This window comes from Populus nigra, chromosome 1, assembly GCF_951802175.1.
Source record: "Populus nigra chromosome 1, ddPopNigr1.1, whole genome shotgun sequence".
Classification (NCBI taxonomy): domain Eukaryota; kingdom Viridiplantae; phylum Streptophyta; class Magnoliopsida; order Malpighiales; family Salicaceae; genus Populus; species Populus nigra.
In genome coordinates, this window is record NC_084852.1 from 27,151,823 (window position 1) to 27,169,203 (window position 17,381).

At 29.5% G+C, this 17,381-nt stretch overlaps 1 protein-coding gene across 1 annotated transcript; it reads right to left on the reverse strand.

Moving 5' to 3' along the window:
* Positions 1 to 3,564: 3,564 nt before the first annotated feature.
* LOC133703264 (transcription factor SRM1-like) lies at positions 3,565 to 4,729 on the reverse strand. The gene is made up of 2 exons (XM_062127731.1): positions 4,184 to 4,729; positions 3,565 to 4,028 (listed from the first exon to the last, which is right to left on the reverse strand). The coding sequence occupies exons 1-2, from the start codon at positions 4,519 to 4,521 to the stop codon at positions 3,695 to 3,697; spliced, it is 672 nt and encodes a 223-aa protein (XP_061983715.1). The 5' UTR covers positions 4,522 to 4,729; the 3' UTR covers positions 3,565 to 3,694.
* Between the last annotated feature and the right edge of the window lie 12,652 nt (positions 4,730 to 17,381).

A 17,381-nucleotide genomic window follows, 5' to 3' on the forward strand; every position in this document is an offset into this window, starting at 1 on the left:
TTGAAAAACATTCAACAAAAAAAGAGGAAACAAACCCAAGTCAAGTGATTCAAGTCATAGGACCATGATAACTCATAGATAGCAATATATATTTATATATGAAGTCCAGTTCTTAATCAACCTATTGTAGAAGGATTAAATTAAAAAATAAATAACCTGAGTCAACTCAGATTAACTTGTCAAACCTGAGTGATAAGACTGAGATAACTTTATAAAAAGCAAATAAAAAAATTATAAATTCCAATTCTCAATTAATTCAATGTTAAATGATGAAATTGAAAAAAAATCAAATAACAAAGGACAAAAAAAACCGAGTCAACCTGGTTAATCTGTAAAACTAGCGACTCGAGTCATGAAACCATGATAATCCTATAAAAAATAGATTAAAAAACAATTATGAATCACAATTCATGATCAACTCAATGTTGAAGTATGAAGTTCAGAAAAAAAATTAATTAAAAAAATGACTCAAATTAACACAGTTAACTCATAAATCTCGCGACTCTGGTTATGAGACCAAGATAACTTCATAAAAATCAAATAAAAATAAATTATGAAGTTCAATATTTAGTAAATCTAATGTTGAATGATGAAATTAAAATAAAATTTAAAAAATTCAATGAACAAATGAAAAAAGCCTTGGGATTTCATTGTTAATTCCTATACTAAAATGCTTTAATATATTTTAAATAATAATAGTAATAATTTTGAAGTAGGATTCCCTCTCGTTATTTTTTTTCCTTTTCTTCTTTCGATAAATTCAGAAGTCAAAAGCCCAAAACCAAAAAAGTTACAATTATACATACAAGCTTATAGGACAACAAAGACTAAGATAACTTCATAAAAATCAAATCAAAATAAATTATGAAGTTCAATATCTAATAAATTTAATGTTAAATGATGAAATTAAAATAAAATTAAAAAAATTCAATGACCAAATGAAAAAAGCCTTGGAATTTCATTGTTAATTCCTATAATAAAATGCTTTAATATAATAATAATAATTTCAAAGTAGGATTCCCTCCTGTTATTTTTTTTCCTTTTCTTCTTTCGGTATATTCAGGAGTCAAAGGCCCCAAAAAAAAGTTACAATCATACATACAAGCTCATGGGGGTAACAACCCAAAAACATTGGCCAAACTCCTTACACAAACTCCTGCTTTGGTGTTTTTCTTGGGGTTCCATGGTGTGAAGATCACCTCCTGTGCTTCTGTTGAAATTGTAATTAAGTTGTAAGAAACGTGAAGTCCCATGAATTATTTTCATCTAGAAAAATCAGAATGTAACTTGTGAGTTTTTTCTCGGACCATTTAGAGCTTGAATTTTAAAAATAGCAATGAAGCTAAACTAACATTATGATTTAAATTGTTTTAAGATAATATTTGATTAATGTCTCGAAATAAAACACATGAGAATAATGAAGATAGATAAGACTTTTCTTTTTATACTTCTGTTTTAGAATTATAAAGGTTTACTCTCAAACTATTACATAGATAAATTTATTATATATTTTTATGTCTATTTCTTCAATAAAATACAAATTTATAACTTCTATATTTATTTATTTTATGTTGAAATATCAACCAAAGTTAAAAAAAATGTCTAGAGACATTAGTGATACATTGTTCTATGTAGATTGAAACATTTTTTTTACTTTTATCATTTTGCCCTCAATTCCAAACATTCATGTCCTAGCCAGTAGGGGATATTATTGTCAATTTCATGAGATCCATTAATCATTACCGAATTAATTGAGTCAAACCAGTTTTTTTCTATATTTTTCAAATAAAATGTAATTACTAATTTAATTTTGGCTAAAAAAAAAACTAGCACTAGGATGTTTAGTCTTTTAATTAGTTATAGCATAGTTAAATTACTTCATTGCTCTTGAAATTAAAGAAAAAACTTATACCTAGGTTTAGGGGAATTTAAGTCCATTTAGTTTGGTTATTTTGTAATTCTTGAGTCTTTTTAGAGGCAATAAAGTCATTTTATGAAAAAGAATTAAAAAAGATAAGGAGTGCATGAATAGTTGTAACAAGTTTTGGACAGCTGCTTCTGTCCAGTAACTCCTTTATTTTTGGGTGGCGTGTATGGTTTACATATCTCTAATTTGGTGCAAACAACCTTTTCTTTTTCTTTTTCTCCCTCTCTTCTACTCAGTTTTCATGCTAGCCCTCTAAATTTTCAAAGCTGCCATTCAATTTTTTTTATTACTATTTTTTTTATTTGAAATAATTTATAAAATTAGAATCATTTTTCAATTTCATCCCCAATGGATTTTTTCAACCTGTAAGATTTTGTCATCATTCTTTTAATTGATATTTATTGTTATCTAATATCATTTTTAGTTTCATCCTCGAGTTTGTTTTCCTATGAAATTTGATCATGATTTTTTTATTATTGTTTTTTTATTTTGAGATTTTTTTAAATTGATTTTTTGTTCATCTTTTAATATTAAATTGGTCGGGTCTTGAGTTTTTTAATTGAGCCTGAGATTAGAATTTAATGAATTACAGGTTTTAGAGATTAACTCGAGTTTAGGAGGTTCACCTAAGTTTACTTGTGTTTTTTTTAATCTCATGTTTTTTTCAATTTTATAATCCAACATTTTTTTTTGCTATCTATTTGATTTTTTAGTTGTTTAAAAACAACAAAAGTTACCTCAAGGTTTTTTTTTTGTCTTTTTTAAATTTAGTTTTTTTAAAAGGAGTTTTTTGTATTTTAATTAAATTCATCGATTTCATTCTTCAACATTAAATTGGTCGAGTGTTGAGCTTCTTGGTTGAGCTTGGCTATAGAATTTAATGGATTGTGGGTTTGAGAGATTAACTCGGGTTTCAGAGGTTCACCTAAGCTTTCTTGTTTTTCTTTTTTTTTAAACTCTTTTTTTTTGGTTCATCCTCATGTATTATTTTTCGTTTTTATGGGATTTTTTAGTTGTTTTGAGAATAACAAAGGTTACCTTGAGTTTTTTCAGTCTTCGTTAAATTTAGCTTTATTAAAAGAATTTTCTTAAATTGAATTAATTAATTTTATCCTTCAACATTAAACTGACATAACATTGAGTTTATTGGTTAAATTTAGATGTTGAATTTAATGAATTGCGAGTTTGAGAGATCATCTCGGGTTTAAAAGGTTCACTTGGATATATTTTATTATTTTTTCTTTTTTCACGCTTGATTTTTTCAGTATCATCCTCCAACATTGATTTTTTTTTTTTAGCTTTTTATGAGATTTTTTTTGTTTTGAAAGTAACACGTTCACCTCAGTTTTTTTTTTCAATCTTTGTGAAATTTATTTTTTTTAAAAGAAATTTTATCTTTCAAATTAAATTAATTAATTAAATATAAGTATAAAATGCTAGCTTAATAATATTTTATTTTGTTTGATTTTTTAGTGGCTGCTCTTATAGTAAACACAGTCTCTTTCAATTATCCAAATTTTAAATATTTTTTACTTATTTAAAAACACTAGTATTATATGAACATTATTATTTTTGCACCCAAAAAAAAATGCTGGCGTAAGAGGTACTAACAGACACGTACGCGGGTTCTATACTCGTTTCACAAACTAAATAAATATCCATAATTTCTTTTTTCATATCTCTAGTCCCTACTGGACCTTGCTAGCTGGTTGCTTCAGTTTAGACTACAAAGTAAAGTTTACAAGATATCCAACTCCCGTTCTTCAATCACATGGGAAATCCGAACCCTTGATAGGCTGTTGGGTTTCCTTGATCATGGAAAAAGTTTGCTGGGCGGCTCAGTGGTTCATCCACCGATTGGTCCATCAGCTCAAAATTCCAAATTGGATCATGATTGGTTTGTGCCATTGAATGGGTCGCATTAGTTGCAGTAATGTCATGTATGCTAGACCTTTTCTTTTCCTTCTTCACTGAGTTTAGACGAAGAAAATACTTCTGGGCATGACTGGCCACCTGTGTAGGTGTTCTTGACACAACTGCATTTCTTGAAATACTCCTCCAATCTCCCTTCCCATATTTTTGCAGTCCAATCAAGAACAGCCTGCCCAAAACCATAAACATCAGCACAAAATCAATTAATTAATTACCATGGGATTGAATAGTTTTTCGACGGAGCATCTAGTTTCAATAACAATTACCGTACTAGTTTTTTTCCAATTGCAAGAAAAGTAAGGAATCAACATGGCTAATTATTACCTGTGCTCTTCTTCTGTCCAAGGAGTTCCTTTCCTCCTCTCTGTATGCTCTCTCTCCTTTCCTGATCTAGACTCAGCAGCAGCACCACCCAAACTCGTAGTCGAGTCGCCCCACAACTCATCCTGATCATAAACCGGCACCTCAACTCGTCCAGAGTCAATCTCCAAGACATCGTGAACCAAATCCTCGTAATGTTTCCTTACTTCACGCCAACTCTTTCCAGGAACATAGCTTGAAATCTTTTCCCACCGTCTTGGCGTTTCCTCAGGGAACAAAACAAGGGCCTGCTCGAATTGCTTGTCTTCTAGCCGAGACCAAGAGGAGAGATGGCTACTCATCGTCGATTATTACTATTTGTCTGATGGATTTGTGTTCTTACTTCTAGCCTTGCCGCCGGCTTTTATGTCTGGAAATTTGAAGAGGGAGAGGGAGAGGGAGGGGTTAAATTGTTTGTTTGATTGTTTATAGGATTAACGTTAACTTTCGGCAAGCGCATATTTAACACGTTGTGTGTAATGTATTTGCTTGAGGAGATGCTTTTGCAGTTTGCTTTCTTGTTCAACGGGAGTGCGCTACACGTGTCTTTATTCTTACGAACGTCGGCTGAGATTCTGTCGATTTGTCTGCATTTTCACTCTTTTACAAATTTTGGCTTCGCAAGTACCAGATTCTAGATACTATACATGTACTTACAGCTGGATTTTCCTTTATTTAATTCTGATTTTAAATATATAAACTCATTGTTTAAACATAAAATAAAAAAAAATTCATATGCTTTACTAAAAAAAAAAAATTCCAACTCCGTGCAATAAAATAAAATAAAAATAAACAATGGGCTATTTAAATAATTTTAACCAAATCATATTAAATCTTACCTGTTTCTAGTTTAAATATAATGATAATCTGTTTAAGAATATGATTGTGGTTGTTTTTTAAAATGCTTTTTGTGTCGAAATATATTAAAATAATTTTTTTTATTTTTTAAAAATTATTTTTAAAATTAGCGTATCAAAACAATCCAAAATATATAAAAAAAAATTTATTTTTAACAAAAAAATTTACTTTTTTTAAAAATACAGACAGATACAACCACGTGTTTAAACACCCGCTCAAACCAATGAATTGAACTGAACGAGATTATCACATGTTTTTTAATTATTCTTGAAATCAAGAAAGTTAAGGCAGAGAATAAATGTCATCCGCTTTAATTTACTGTGAATGATACTTTTTTTAAATTTACAAATTTATTCCTCTAATCTCATGATTTAAATGCGATTTGTGAGAAGAAGGTGAATCTAGACACCTCTAAGCAAGGATTTAATTATTGCAAACATTAATTCAGGTGACTACAAGCAGGGAAATGTTCCATTAATTTTTGTTGCTCTTTGGATTTGTTCTTGTTCTTAGCTATATCTACCTATTATCTAGTCATCCCATGGTGGCATATCTACGTGCTTGGAAAGCTGGAAAGAAGCTGTTTATTCAACCTCTGAGATTATCCAATTAATTTCTTGACCTGATCACTTGCAATTCTTTAATTTTCCTCAAGAATCTCAGTCCAAATGTTCTCTTTTGAAATTCTACAGATGACCCACTTCGTCCTGGTTGCGGAAGAACAGTCTTATATTATAATATTCTTCAACTTGCAATTTGGATAAGACTGTGCATCTCTCTAGCTATCGGTCCAACCAACCAAAGATTCTGGCATTTAAATAATCCCTACATCCTGCTTGTGCTGATCCTTTGAATCGAGATGATGATCTTTTTATCAGTGATCATGAAAGCGACCTTTGATCGTTTCTTAACTAAACTTTTCACAGGAAAACGATGAGGGCTAACGCACCAACCTTATCCTGCTGACAAACAAAGTGGTTGCAAGTAAAACAAACTCAACAGATCAAAATTATTAAGGATGTTGTCTTTGCATCAACGCAGTCAAATATATGATGAAAACGACTAACACAACATGAACAATATATTAATATCAATGAAATAGATTGAAGATGGGACGAGTACTTGAGTATTTTGGTATATCAACCCAGTTAACAAATGTTCTTGGAACACTTGTTAAAAATTGTTTACAGTGTGTTTTAGGAGAGCGGAAGGTGAGAGGAATGGAGATATATAAGGGTAGAAAGTTACTTACTTCCATTGTTTGGGACAAAAGAAAGAAAATGAGGGGAGAGGGAAGAAGAAATCATGAAAATTTTCCCGAGAGCCCCCTAAAATCAATTTCTCCGTTTTGAAGAGAAAGTGAGGGCAGGCAAAATGTGTAGAATTATTTTAATGAAGTTTTTGTATAATATGCCTCTTTTAATTTTGCATACAAACCAAAATTAATATAGTAACATAACAAATATGCTAGAAGTAAATGTAGTTTTAAACCATGGACTATGACTATTTTTCTCCTAAATCATATAACATTTGTCTTGGCTAATAAGGTGATAGTGTCCTTTTGTTTTAAAATAAAAAATAAAAATACTAAAATATCTTTAGAGGAAAAAAAATACTGTTTTGCGTATAAGGGTAGTTTTGATTTTTTAATTTTGGATGAACAATGAGATTACTTAAATATTCTTAAAGTTAAAAATAAAAACTCTTCTGTCCAGGGTTAATTTTTACTTTTCAAGTTGATATTTTTTGTTGTTTATTGTTGTTAGGGTATTATAGTAATTTACAAAAATTAATTAATATTATATTTTAAAAAGTTGTTGGTTTGTTGGCGGCACTTGCACATTTTGATCGGTGTCGTCCAATGGTGGAACTTACTTTTCCGCCGTCTCTTTGGATGCACCACCATGTTTTTTCTCTTATGGTGTAACGCGTATCATCAGAGAGAGGATGATTCGTTGTTGTTAACCTTTCCCCCCTTCTTTTCTCTCCCGTCCTAGATTGCAAATTGATCTTCTTGTTTTTTTTATATTTCTACTTCGGTCCTTTTTCTTTTAATTTTTAATTTTTGTCCCTGGTTCTTTTGTAAAGGTTTTTTTTCTTTCAATTTAGACATTCAATTCAATTTTATATATATATATATATATATATTTTAAATTTGGTCCTTATTTTTTTATTTCTTATTTTTTTCCTTTGTCCCTTTATAAAAGTTTTATTAGTTTTCAATTTTACCCTTCAATCCAAGTTTGTGTTGTGTTATTATTTTTAGTTTGGTTCTCATTCTTTTATTATTTTTCTTTTTGTTGGAGTTATTTTTCTTTTAAATTTAACTCTCCAATAAAAAACTTGTGTCTTTTTTCTTTTAATTTCTTAGTTTTGTCATTGTTCCTGTTATAGAAGTTTAATTTCATTTTAATTTTGTCCTTCAATTATAATTTGTCATGTATTCTTTATTTTGTTTTAATTTGATCTCTATTCTTTTAATTTATATTTTTTTTTCACTTATCCCTATTATAAAAAATTTATTAGTTTTTTAATTTAATTATTCAATCCACGTTTATGGTTTGTTGTTGTTGTTGTTGTTTAATTTGGTGTTCATTATTTTATTCTCTCTTTTTTTGTTGGAATTATTTTTATTTTAAAGTTAACCCTCCTTAAAAACTTTTAATTGCCCTCTAAATTATTTTATTTTAATTTTCACCCTCATTCTTTTAATTATAATTTTTTTATTTTAGATCATTTTGCGTTGTTAATTTATTTTCCCTATTTTATTTTTTAGTGTTCAATTTGCTAGGGATTATGGTTCACCATTTTTCTACATATGATGCTTTTGGTTTAATGACCGGGTCATGAGTTTGAAAAGTTGGTGTTGGTCGACATTTTTTTTTAGATTTTTTATTTAATCATTCAACATTAGCTTTTTTCTTTAAAAAAGAGAATTAACGCTATTGTTTTCTTTAATTTTTTTTCTATCGAGTTATCTCGATTTTATGACGTGGTCCATGAGTTTTATGGGTTACCACTGGCTGGCTCGCCTCTTATAACCTAGATTACATGTCTATTGCACTACCTGGAGTTGACTCAAACCTTTTTTTATCCGATTTTATGCCTCAATGAATTTTTTTCCCATTGTTTTGTCTTTTTTTTAAAGGATTTGTTTGTTTGCTATTGATGCTTATTCTTTTATCATCTAATTGAAATTAAACCAACTTATTAAACTTGATTTCTCTTAATTTTTTTAAACGTGCTTATGATCCGTGAACATTAGTTTTTGCAAGGAAAAAAATTTAGATCTACAGCATAGCACGGGCCTATGCCTAGTAAAAACATATATTTCATGTCTTTTAAAGCACCATAAAGTACCCATTAAAAAAAAAAGAGATGGAGAAATCATTGTGCACATAAACTCAGTGCATTGTGGATAAGAATAACGCAAATATTATTTTGCCCTGTTTAAAAAAACTCATTTACACAACCTTTAAGGGTAGAATTATAATTCCATAAGGACCAAACAATCATTATCATTTTGATTAAGGTCTAAGATGTCTTTCTCTTTTTTTATTGTACGTTGTAATGACGAAGATGCCCTTGAAATACAAAAAATCCTACATATAATATTAGGGCAGTTTTATCTTTCTCTTTAAAAAAGAAGTAAATTTACTTTTTTGCATCTTGAAACAAATATATTTTTGTAAGTATTGGGTCAAGACAGGGGTGGATTCGGTTTTTGATTTGAAAATCAACCGTAAATTTACCTATCACCCTTTCAATCCAAAAACTTTAAACTAGGATTTAAGAGCTTATTTATCTTTTCAATGTGGTTATTTTGTAGTTATGGGATCAAGATAAAAACAATTTAATTTTTGTTTTAAAAAATAATATTTAAAGAAGAAAGTTTGTTGGCGCGTTTTGTTCACGCACTAGCGTGTTAAGCCACTCCGCACACTTTAAGCTGTATGCGCGGAGGGTTTAGGTGGTGGAAATTTCTCATTTGTGGCGGCGTTAGAAAGATCACAACGCCTTCTTCCAAATAAGGTGGCGTGTGTAGTGGTGCTCCGATAACATTTTATTTATTTATTTTTATCTGTGTTTGACTTGTAAAGCATGGTGTCCGTTCAAAAACTTCATGTTTTTCTCTTATCTTGTTTTGATATTTGATTTGGTCTTTTTTTTTTATTGTATGATTTTTTTTAATTTTTTTTGTAAATTTTAAATTTCTTTTTAATTTCACCCTTGATTGAAATGTTATATTTCCTTTTATTTTATCATAGTTTTAGGTTTGGTTCTTATTCTTTTGATTTTAGATTTTTGTTTTGATGTTTTTGTGAAATATTTGTTTTTTTTTAATTTTACCCTTGAATCAATAAATGTTATTTCCCTATTTATATCAAATTTAAGAATGTTATTTTTCCTTTTGTTTTGTTTTGATTTCGGATTTAATCCATTTTCTTTTGATTTTGGGTTTTTGTTTAGTGTTCTCTTTTGAAATGCTTTATTTTTTTCAATTTCATCTTTAAATCAACGAATGTTATTTACCTCCATTCATTTTTTGTTTAGCATTTAATCCTTATTTTTTCATATTATTTTTTTAGAGAGGGGGAGGGGGGTTATCAAATTGAGTTTTTTTCATTTTCATTCTCTAACATTGAAATGTTATTTTTTTCTCTTATTTGTTTTGGTTTTAGATTTGATCATTTTTCTTTTGATTTTAGATTTTTTTACTTGATTTGTTTTGTAAAATGTTTTCTTTTTCTTCTTCTTTTTTAATTTCACTATTGAATCAATCAATATCTTTTTCACCATGATCTTTTTGTTTAGCATTTGGTCCTCATTTTTATATTACTAATTTTTTTAGGAACTTTTGTCAAATTTTTTTTTTTTTAATTTCATTATTTGATGTTGGGTTGGTTGTGAATTGAGAGTCGTGATTGTCGCTAATAGAGCTGCATTGGGTTCATGATCGAGGTGGCGAGTTTGAAAGATTGATTCAAGTGATATTGGTATTTTTTATCCTTCAATACTTTGCATTTTATCTTTTTTCATGTTTCTTTAAAAATTATCATGGTCTCATGCATATGCTGGATTCCGACAAGTAAACTCAGCTTTGCTTGGGTCATTTATTCCCCTTTTATTTTTTTTATTTTCTTTGTGATGCCCTTAGTTAGATTGAAATGCATTTTTGTTGTCTTTTTTCTTTTTAATTAACTTTTTTTAAACCATGATCACTCCTTTTTGTTTCTTTGTTCAATGCATCTTATGTAATGAGATAAGATATTCTTATTCGATCCAGCTAGGTTTATGAGCCAAATCCCTACTTTTTCTTGCTTTTTTTAAAACAAGTTTGTGGTCTCTTGATGATTTTTTAATGCTAAGATTTTTTTTCCTGACTCGTGTCGTAGTGCGAGTCATGGAGGTCAAATTGATTTCACATATAAGCATTTGTGACATGTAATGGCTATGATTTGAGGGTTTTTTTTAGCATTTAGGTTATTTATTACTGAGTTTTACTATATCAATGCCTTTTCTAGTTCAACTTGAAACCTAGTCCAAGCCAAGCTTTGGGTCATGGGTTTCCAAAATCAACCCGTTGATAATGTTTGATGTTGTGGTGGTAGTTGCTTTTTAAAGTGTTTTTTGCTTGGAAATGCATCAAAATAATATTTTATTTATTTATTTTACATCAATAAACCAAAATGATCTAAAAACACTAAAAAAATTAATTTGAAGCAAAAAAAATATTTTTTTTTCAAAAGTACGATGCTATCACAAAAACAAACACCATCTAAGTTCTAGGATCGATTTTAATTATGGAAATATTATTTTTATTTTATTTTATTTTAAATCTGGGTTAAATGAGAATGATGAACTAGTAATTGGACAAATCATACACAGCTCTGGGCAATAAATTGGATATTTTTATAGGCAAGTTATGCTCGTAAATTTGGATGATTCAAACCTAAAATCAAAATTGAAATTGATTTTTTTATGACATATGTCAAGTTCTTAGTTTTTGTTCTTTATTAGAGATTATAAACAAGGATAAAAAAAGAAAACAAGACTCTGGAAAAACTTTGAACGCACAAAATGATTTTTTTAAAATAATTATATACAGTAGGGAATATTGAATTGAAAAGCGGGAAATTATGTAGTGTTTTTTAGTTTGTCTTTCTTACTATTTTACTAGAATTATTTTCATCAATCACCGTGCATTTGGCTACATATATGTCATTTTCAATTCTTTTTGGGTTATATGGTACAAGAGTTCTTTTTTAATTTAAAAATTTTATTTTATTTTTATTTTTCAATTTAGAAATATTAAACTTCCTTAGTTTTTTCTATTCAAATGGAATGATTTTCCTATTCGTTGTTAATAAGGTTTTTTAATTTTTAATTTTAATAACTTTTCATAAATAAAAATTAAGTGCTTTAAGAAACTTCTATTTTCTTGGTTTTTTAGATTTTTGTTATGAAAAACCTATAGCAATTATCAATAAATATTGCAATAGAAGAGAAATTAAAAAGAACATAAGATTTAACATGGTTTGACAACGTGCCTATATCCATAAGAGCGACGGGCCTTTATTTTCACTATATCAAAATAAGATTACATGATATGTATTTAAAGTAGACCCTAACCGTCCAAGAAATCCTATTCGTTTAAGGAGCATTAATAATTTTTTCATGATACCCCTTTATCGGCATTGCCCTTACACCCCAAACTTTTTCAAGCAATAATTCACTAGAAGAAACCAATTCCATGATCCTATGAAGCCTTACATCTATGTACTTGGTCCTTGCATAATATACATGATTCTTTGCCAAGTAAATGACACTTTGTCTATCATAATGCAACTACATTTTACCTTACTGAATGCCCAGCTCTTTGACCAAACTTGTACACCACAAGACTTCATTAGCAGCCTCAACCACTACCATATATTCTAATTCAGTAGTAGATAATGCAATTAGAGACTGAACCATAGACTTCTAATAAATAGGTCCTCCAATCAAAGTAAATACATAATATATGGTAGACCTCCTATCATCCAAGTCCTCTGTATAGTCTCCATCTACATATCCCATAATTAAAAGATTACCCTATTATTTACTAAACATGGTATCATAGTTTGTATTACCCTTCAAGTATTTGAAGATCCACTTAAATGCATCTCAATGTTGTCATCTTGGATTTAATAGAAACTTGCTCACCACAGTGACTGAGTGTGCTGAATATGGTTTTGTACAGACTATAACATACATTAAAAACCCTATTATACTGGCATCAAGGACCTTTGACATGTGTTTCACTTCATCATCTTTCTATGGGCATTATGCAATAGATAATCTGAAATGATTCACTAAAGGTATATTAAATGGTTTTGCATTATCCATGTCGAACCTTTCCAACACTTTTTCAACATAGTTATGCTGAGATAACTATAATCTCCAGGTAGCTCTATCTTTATGAATATCCATTACAAGAATCTTCTTAGCAGTACCAAAATCTTTCATGTTAAATTCTCTACTCAACAAAGTCTTCAACTTATTGATCTCACATCTTTTGTATCCAATCTTAATTATGTAAGAGTGAAGTTGCCTGTACCACTATCTCAAAAATTATTTTAGTTTATAAAATGATTTCCTTAATTTACAAACCAAGTGTTCTTGTCTATGTTGACTAAATTCTTCTGGTTGTGCTATGTAAATTTTCCCCTTCAAATCACCATGGAGAAAAGATTTTTTAACATCCATCTACTTTAACTATATATCAAAATGTGCTACAAAACTTAACATTACCCTGATGGAAGTATATCTAACTATAGGGAAAAATATCTCATCTTAGTCAACCCTTTTTCTTTTGTGAGTAACTCTTTACTACTAGATGAGACTTGAACTTCTCACTTTTATTTTATTATATTGCTTGTTTCTTCTTATATACCTATTTGCACCCTATCACCCTCTTTTCTTCTATAAGTTCAGTTAACTCTCATATCTAGTTCTTATATATTCATTTTCTTCCTCTATAGAACCCATATACCCATATATTTACTTTTATCTTCATTATGTAATGCCTCTTGAAAAGTAGTAGAATCTCCATTACTAATAACAAGTGTATAAAAGACCATATCTTTAAAAATATACCTGATGGGTGGCCTGATAATGTGTTTAGGCCTACCTAGAGCTATATTGTCATGTTGCTGATCTTCTGAACTATAACTCCCTGAATTGTCAATGGTTTCTTTCTTAATATGAGTATTTAGCTCTGTATGTACCTCATAGGCATTGTTGCTGCAATTTTCTACCATATTTTTCTTTTCTTCTTGAGTATGCTGCAACATGCCTTTTTTTATTTATAAAAAACTACATCGCTATTGATAACCACCTTGTTTGCCTTCAAATCTTATAATTTGAAACCTTTTAACCCTTTTTTATACCCCAAAAAAGATATATTATCTAGACTTCACATCAAGCTTTGACCTCTCATCATTAGATATATGCATATAGGTTGGACATCCAAACACTCTCAAATCAGAGTAGTCTAATAGATTGTCTATCTATACCTATTATGCTACTTTTCCATTTAATGTTATTCTAGGTGATTTGTTAATAAAAAAACATGCTTTATTCATTACTTCTACCTAAAAGTTCTTAGCAAGCCCTACATTCAGCCTAAGACACTTTACATTTTCATCTATATTATGTTCATCCTTTCCGCTACACCATTCTGTTGTGGTGTCTTATATACTATGAAGTGCCTTTTTGATCCCCTGCTACTCATTCAACTCCATAAACTTCTAGTCTGTGTATTTAGTGTCATTTTCTGACCTGAGTCATTTGGTTTTCTTTATTGTCTGGTTTTTTACTTTTCTTTTCCATACCTTGAACTTATCAAACTTTTTTAAATTATTTCGCATGAAGTGCACTCAAACCTTTCATGAATAGTCATAAATAAAAATCATGAAATTCATATATCCTTTACGTGATGCTGCCTTTATTGAACCCCAAACATCTGTATGAATATAATCAAGAATCTCTCTTTTCTTGTGTGTGGTTGTCGTAAACTACACCTTATTCTATTTTTTAAGAACATAATACCTATAAAAATCAAGTTCGCATGTTTTGAAACCCTTCAATAGATTCTTCTTATGAAGCTTTATCATTTTACGCTCACTCATATGGCCTAATTGCATGTGCCATAATACTGTGTTATTTAACTTAGATTATACGACTTCAGCTCCACCTATAACTTTGGTACCTAATAGTTTATAAATACTTCGTAACAATCTATTTCCTTTCATCACTTTCATAACACTTTTACTCACCTTTAGTACTTCACCTTCAAACTTGAAACTGAACCTTTTATGGTCTAAAATGCCCAATAAAATCAGATTCTTCCTCAAATCTAGTATATGTCTAACATTACATAAAGTTTTAACAATACCACCAAACATTTTAATTTTGATATTCTTATTCAAACAAATTTATATGGATTATTGTTACCCATTAGAACAAAACCAGAATTGATTAACTTGTAGTTGTCTAACCAATCTTTACTGGGTTTTGTGTGATAAGAACATGTTGAATCAAATATCAAAAAATTTATAAGATGATCTAAATTGGTTGGAATAGAAAGCATGTCTCTGTCACCATTTTCTGGGTTTTCTTCCACTATATTCGTGAACTTTAATGACCTTTCTTTGTTCTTTGTATCTTTTTTTTCTTTAGACATTCTTGTTTTATGGGCCTTATTTTTCAACACTTATAACATTTTTTGTCCTTTCTCTTCCTGGATTTGGACCAACTTTGTTGTTCATTGATTCGTTCCAGGACTTGTTTCTCCCATGCTTCTAATTACTCCTTACCACCAACCCTTTGCCTTGCAAGTTTTTATGACCACCATTCTTTCTTAGATTAAAGCTTAATAGGAAACTTGTGATCTGTTCTAATAAGAGAGTTTCTTTCCCTCACATCAGAGTTGTAACCAAAATTTTATATGTAGAAGTAGATAGGGAATTCAGTAACATCAATACCTTGTCTTTATCCTCGAAATTCACATAAATTTGCTTCAAATCACTAATGATATGATTGAACACATTGATATGTTGATTCAAATGTATGCCCTCTGACATCTTAAGACCAATTAGTTTTTGTTTAAGATAAGGTTTGTTTGACAATGACCTAAACATATACTATCTTTCTAGTTTTGCCTAAATTGACACCAATGATTCCTCATCCATGACATGATACATTATGTTATCATCTATATAAATCCTAATAGTTGCCACAACCCTTGTTTCTAGTTCCTACCAATCTATATGATTCATGCCTTTTAGTTGCCCTGATGTACCAACAGATCATTCATTTTCCTCTATCATAATCCAAAATTACCCGATCCACAAATATGATTATGATGAATTTTACAAAAGATATCCAAGAAAGGTAGATGTTGTCGTTCCTCTTTGCTTTGTTTAGTACGCCTTGCTCCCCTCGTTTTACTCCACTTTAGCATCTGTAAATAAGCCAAAAACAACATTTTTTTTTATAAACAAATCTACCAATTACATCATAATTTTTTATATATATTAAATTAGCTTATTTCCCTATTTGTTTAAAAAATATTTCTATTCAACTACGAGTTTTAAATATGAAAAAATAGTTAGTTTCAAATATGAATATTAAGAAATAATTTTTTTTGGGTATTTTTAATTTAATTTACTTTATTTTTTGTTTAAATATATCCTATTTGTTCGGGTCTCTAGTCAATTTTATTTTATTTTCATTTCTCATTTTAACTTTAATTTATCTTATTCCTTCCCTTTTATTTTTATCCAAAAAATACGCATAAACACCCTAATTTCACTCATCTATATCTTAACATAGGCTTATTAAAAAAAAGGTTTAAAGACCACTTTAGATGTGTTAGATGTATATCCTCTTCTAGCCATATCGGGATCAATTTTTTAGAGCTATATCCACCATTGGATTCCTTGTCGACCAACCACCCATCGGATCATCATAATTAAACCCCAACCTTGGTCATTAATTCCACTTTAAAATAACACAAGTTATCCATGTGTTTCACTTCAGAAATATACATAAAACATAAAGAAGCATTAAGACATGTGTGAATAAAATAAATAATGATCTGGTAATTTATTTTCTGGATAAAAAATCCTTAATCGAACCAACTTAGTTGGACGATCCGAGACCTAGATTAATCCAGATTGAAGATTAAATAAATTAAAAAATAGACCCAACCTGACTCAATAAAAAACTTAAATTAACTTGTGATCTAGGATAAAAAAATAGGTCAAAATTTATTGATTTTTATTTTTTTATCATTCCAACTATTCTAATACTATTTAAAAAGAAAAAAAGTTTAGATTAATCCACACGGTTTAATACTCTAAACTCATAACATTTATAATTAAAATTAAATATCTGTTTGGTGGTGTGACTAGTGATGTGTTTTGCTCAACCACAATACTAAAAACCATTCGATTAATTTCTGATGTGTGGTTTGGTAATCCCCCCATAAAAAATGTGTTTTGAACTATGTTTTCTTTGTATTTAGAAAAGAAAAAAATTGTAGCTTTTCATTCATGAGAAATCTCTTTCTTATTTACCGTTATAAACTCATTAATCCATTTAACAAAAATACCCTCATCTCCCTTAAATCACTAAAGCATATGAGAAATGACTCATCTCCCCTAGAGGTTGTATTGTTTTCCATTAGAGTTAAACCTCGCATGCAGCTGCCAAGGAGATCTGCATATTAAGAAGATATTTGCTTCTTGTCAAAAACGATCAATGAGATCTGGGTAAGTTTTCCATGGATCTAACCAACTTCTTGGTTACAAAACACACAAGCGCTCTGATTTTGTAAAGGTTGAAGTATTGATAATGGAAATGGAAGTGACTCCAGCAGAGCTTGTAAAAGACCTCATGAAAAATGAAGATGTCGATACTGCGCCTTCATGGATCGTTGGATTTCTAGAAGGAAAAAGGAAATGAAAAACAAACAATCTGATGTTGAAGAATAAAAGAAAGTGGTGAAAATCAGAAAGCAAAATTGGTCTAGAAATCCTGTTGCGTCTCTTGTTCTTGAATAGCTTATTGTATGAAGTACATGTTCTGCAATATATTGAAAAAAGAGAGAGTAAGAAACAGTTTATCCTCCATTGATTTCTTTTCAAGCCTCGAGTCACCATGAAGTTTCCTGATCTTGAAGGTGCCAAATTGGAAAAGGATAGCACATTTGCACAGTAACGTGTAGTTTATAGTTAGGACATGTATAAATAATAAT

Excerpts from the sequence above, each read along its gene's own strand:
- LOC133703264 (XM_062127731.1), bottom strand. The coding sequence starts at position 4,521 with ATGAGTAGCCATCTCTCCTCTTGGTCTCGGCTAGAAGACAAGCAATTC. Across the intron at positions 4,029-4,183 it reads TGGACAGAAGAAGAGCACAG|GCTGTTCTTGATTGGACTGC; the intron begins GTAATAATTAGC and ends GGTTTTGGGCAG.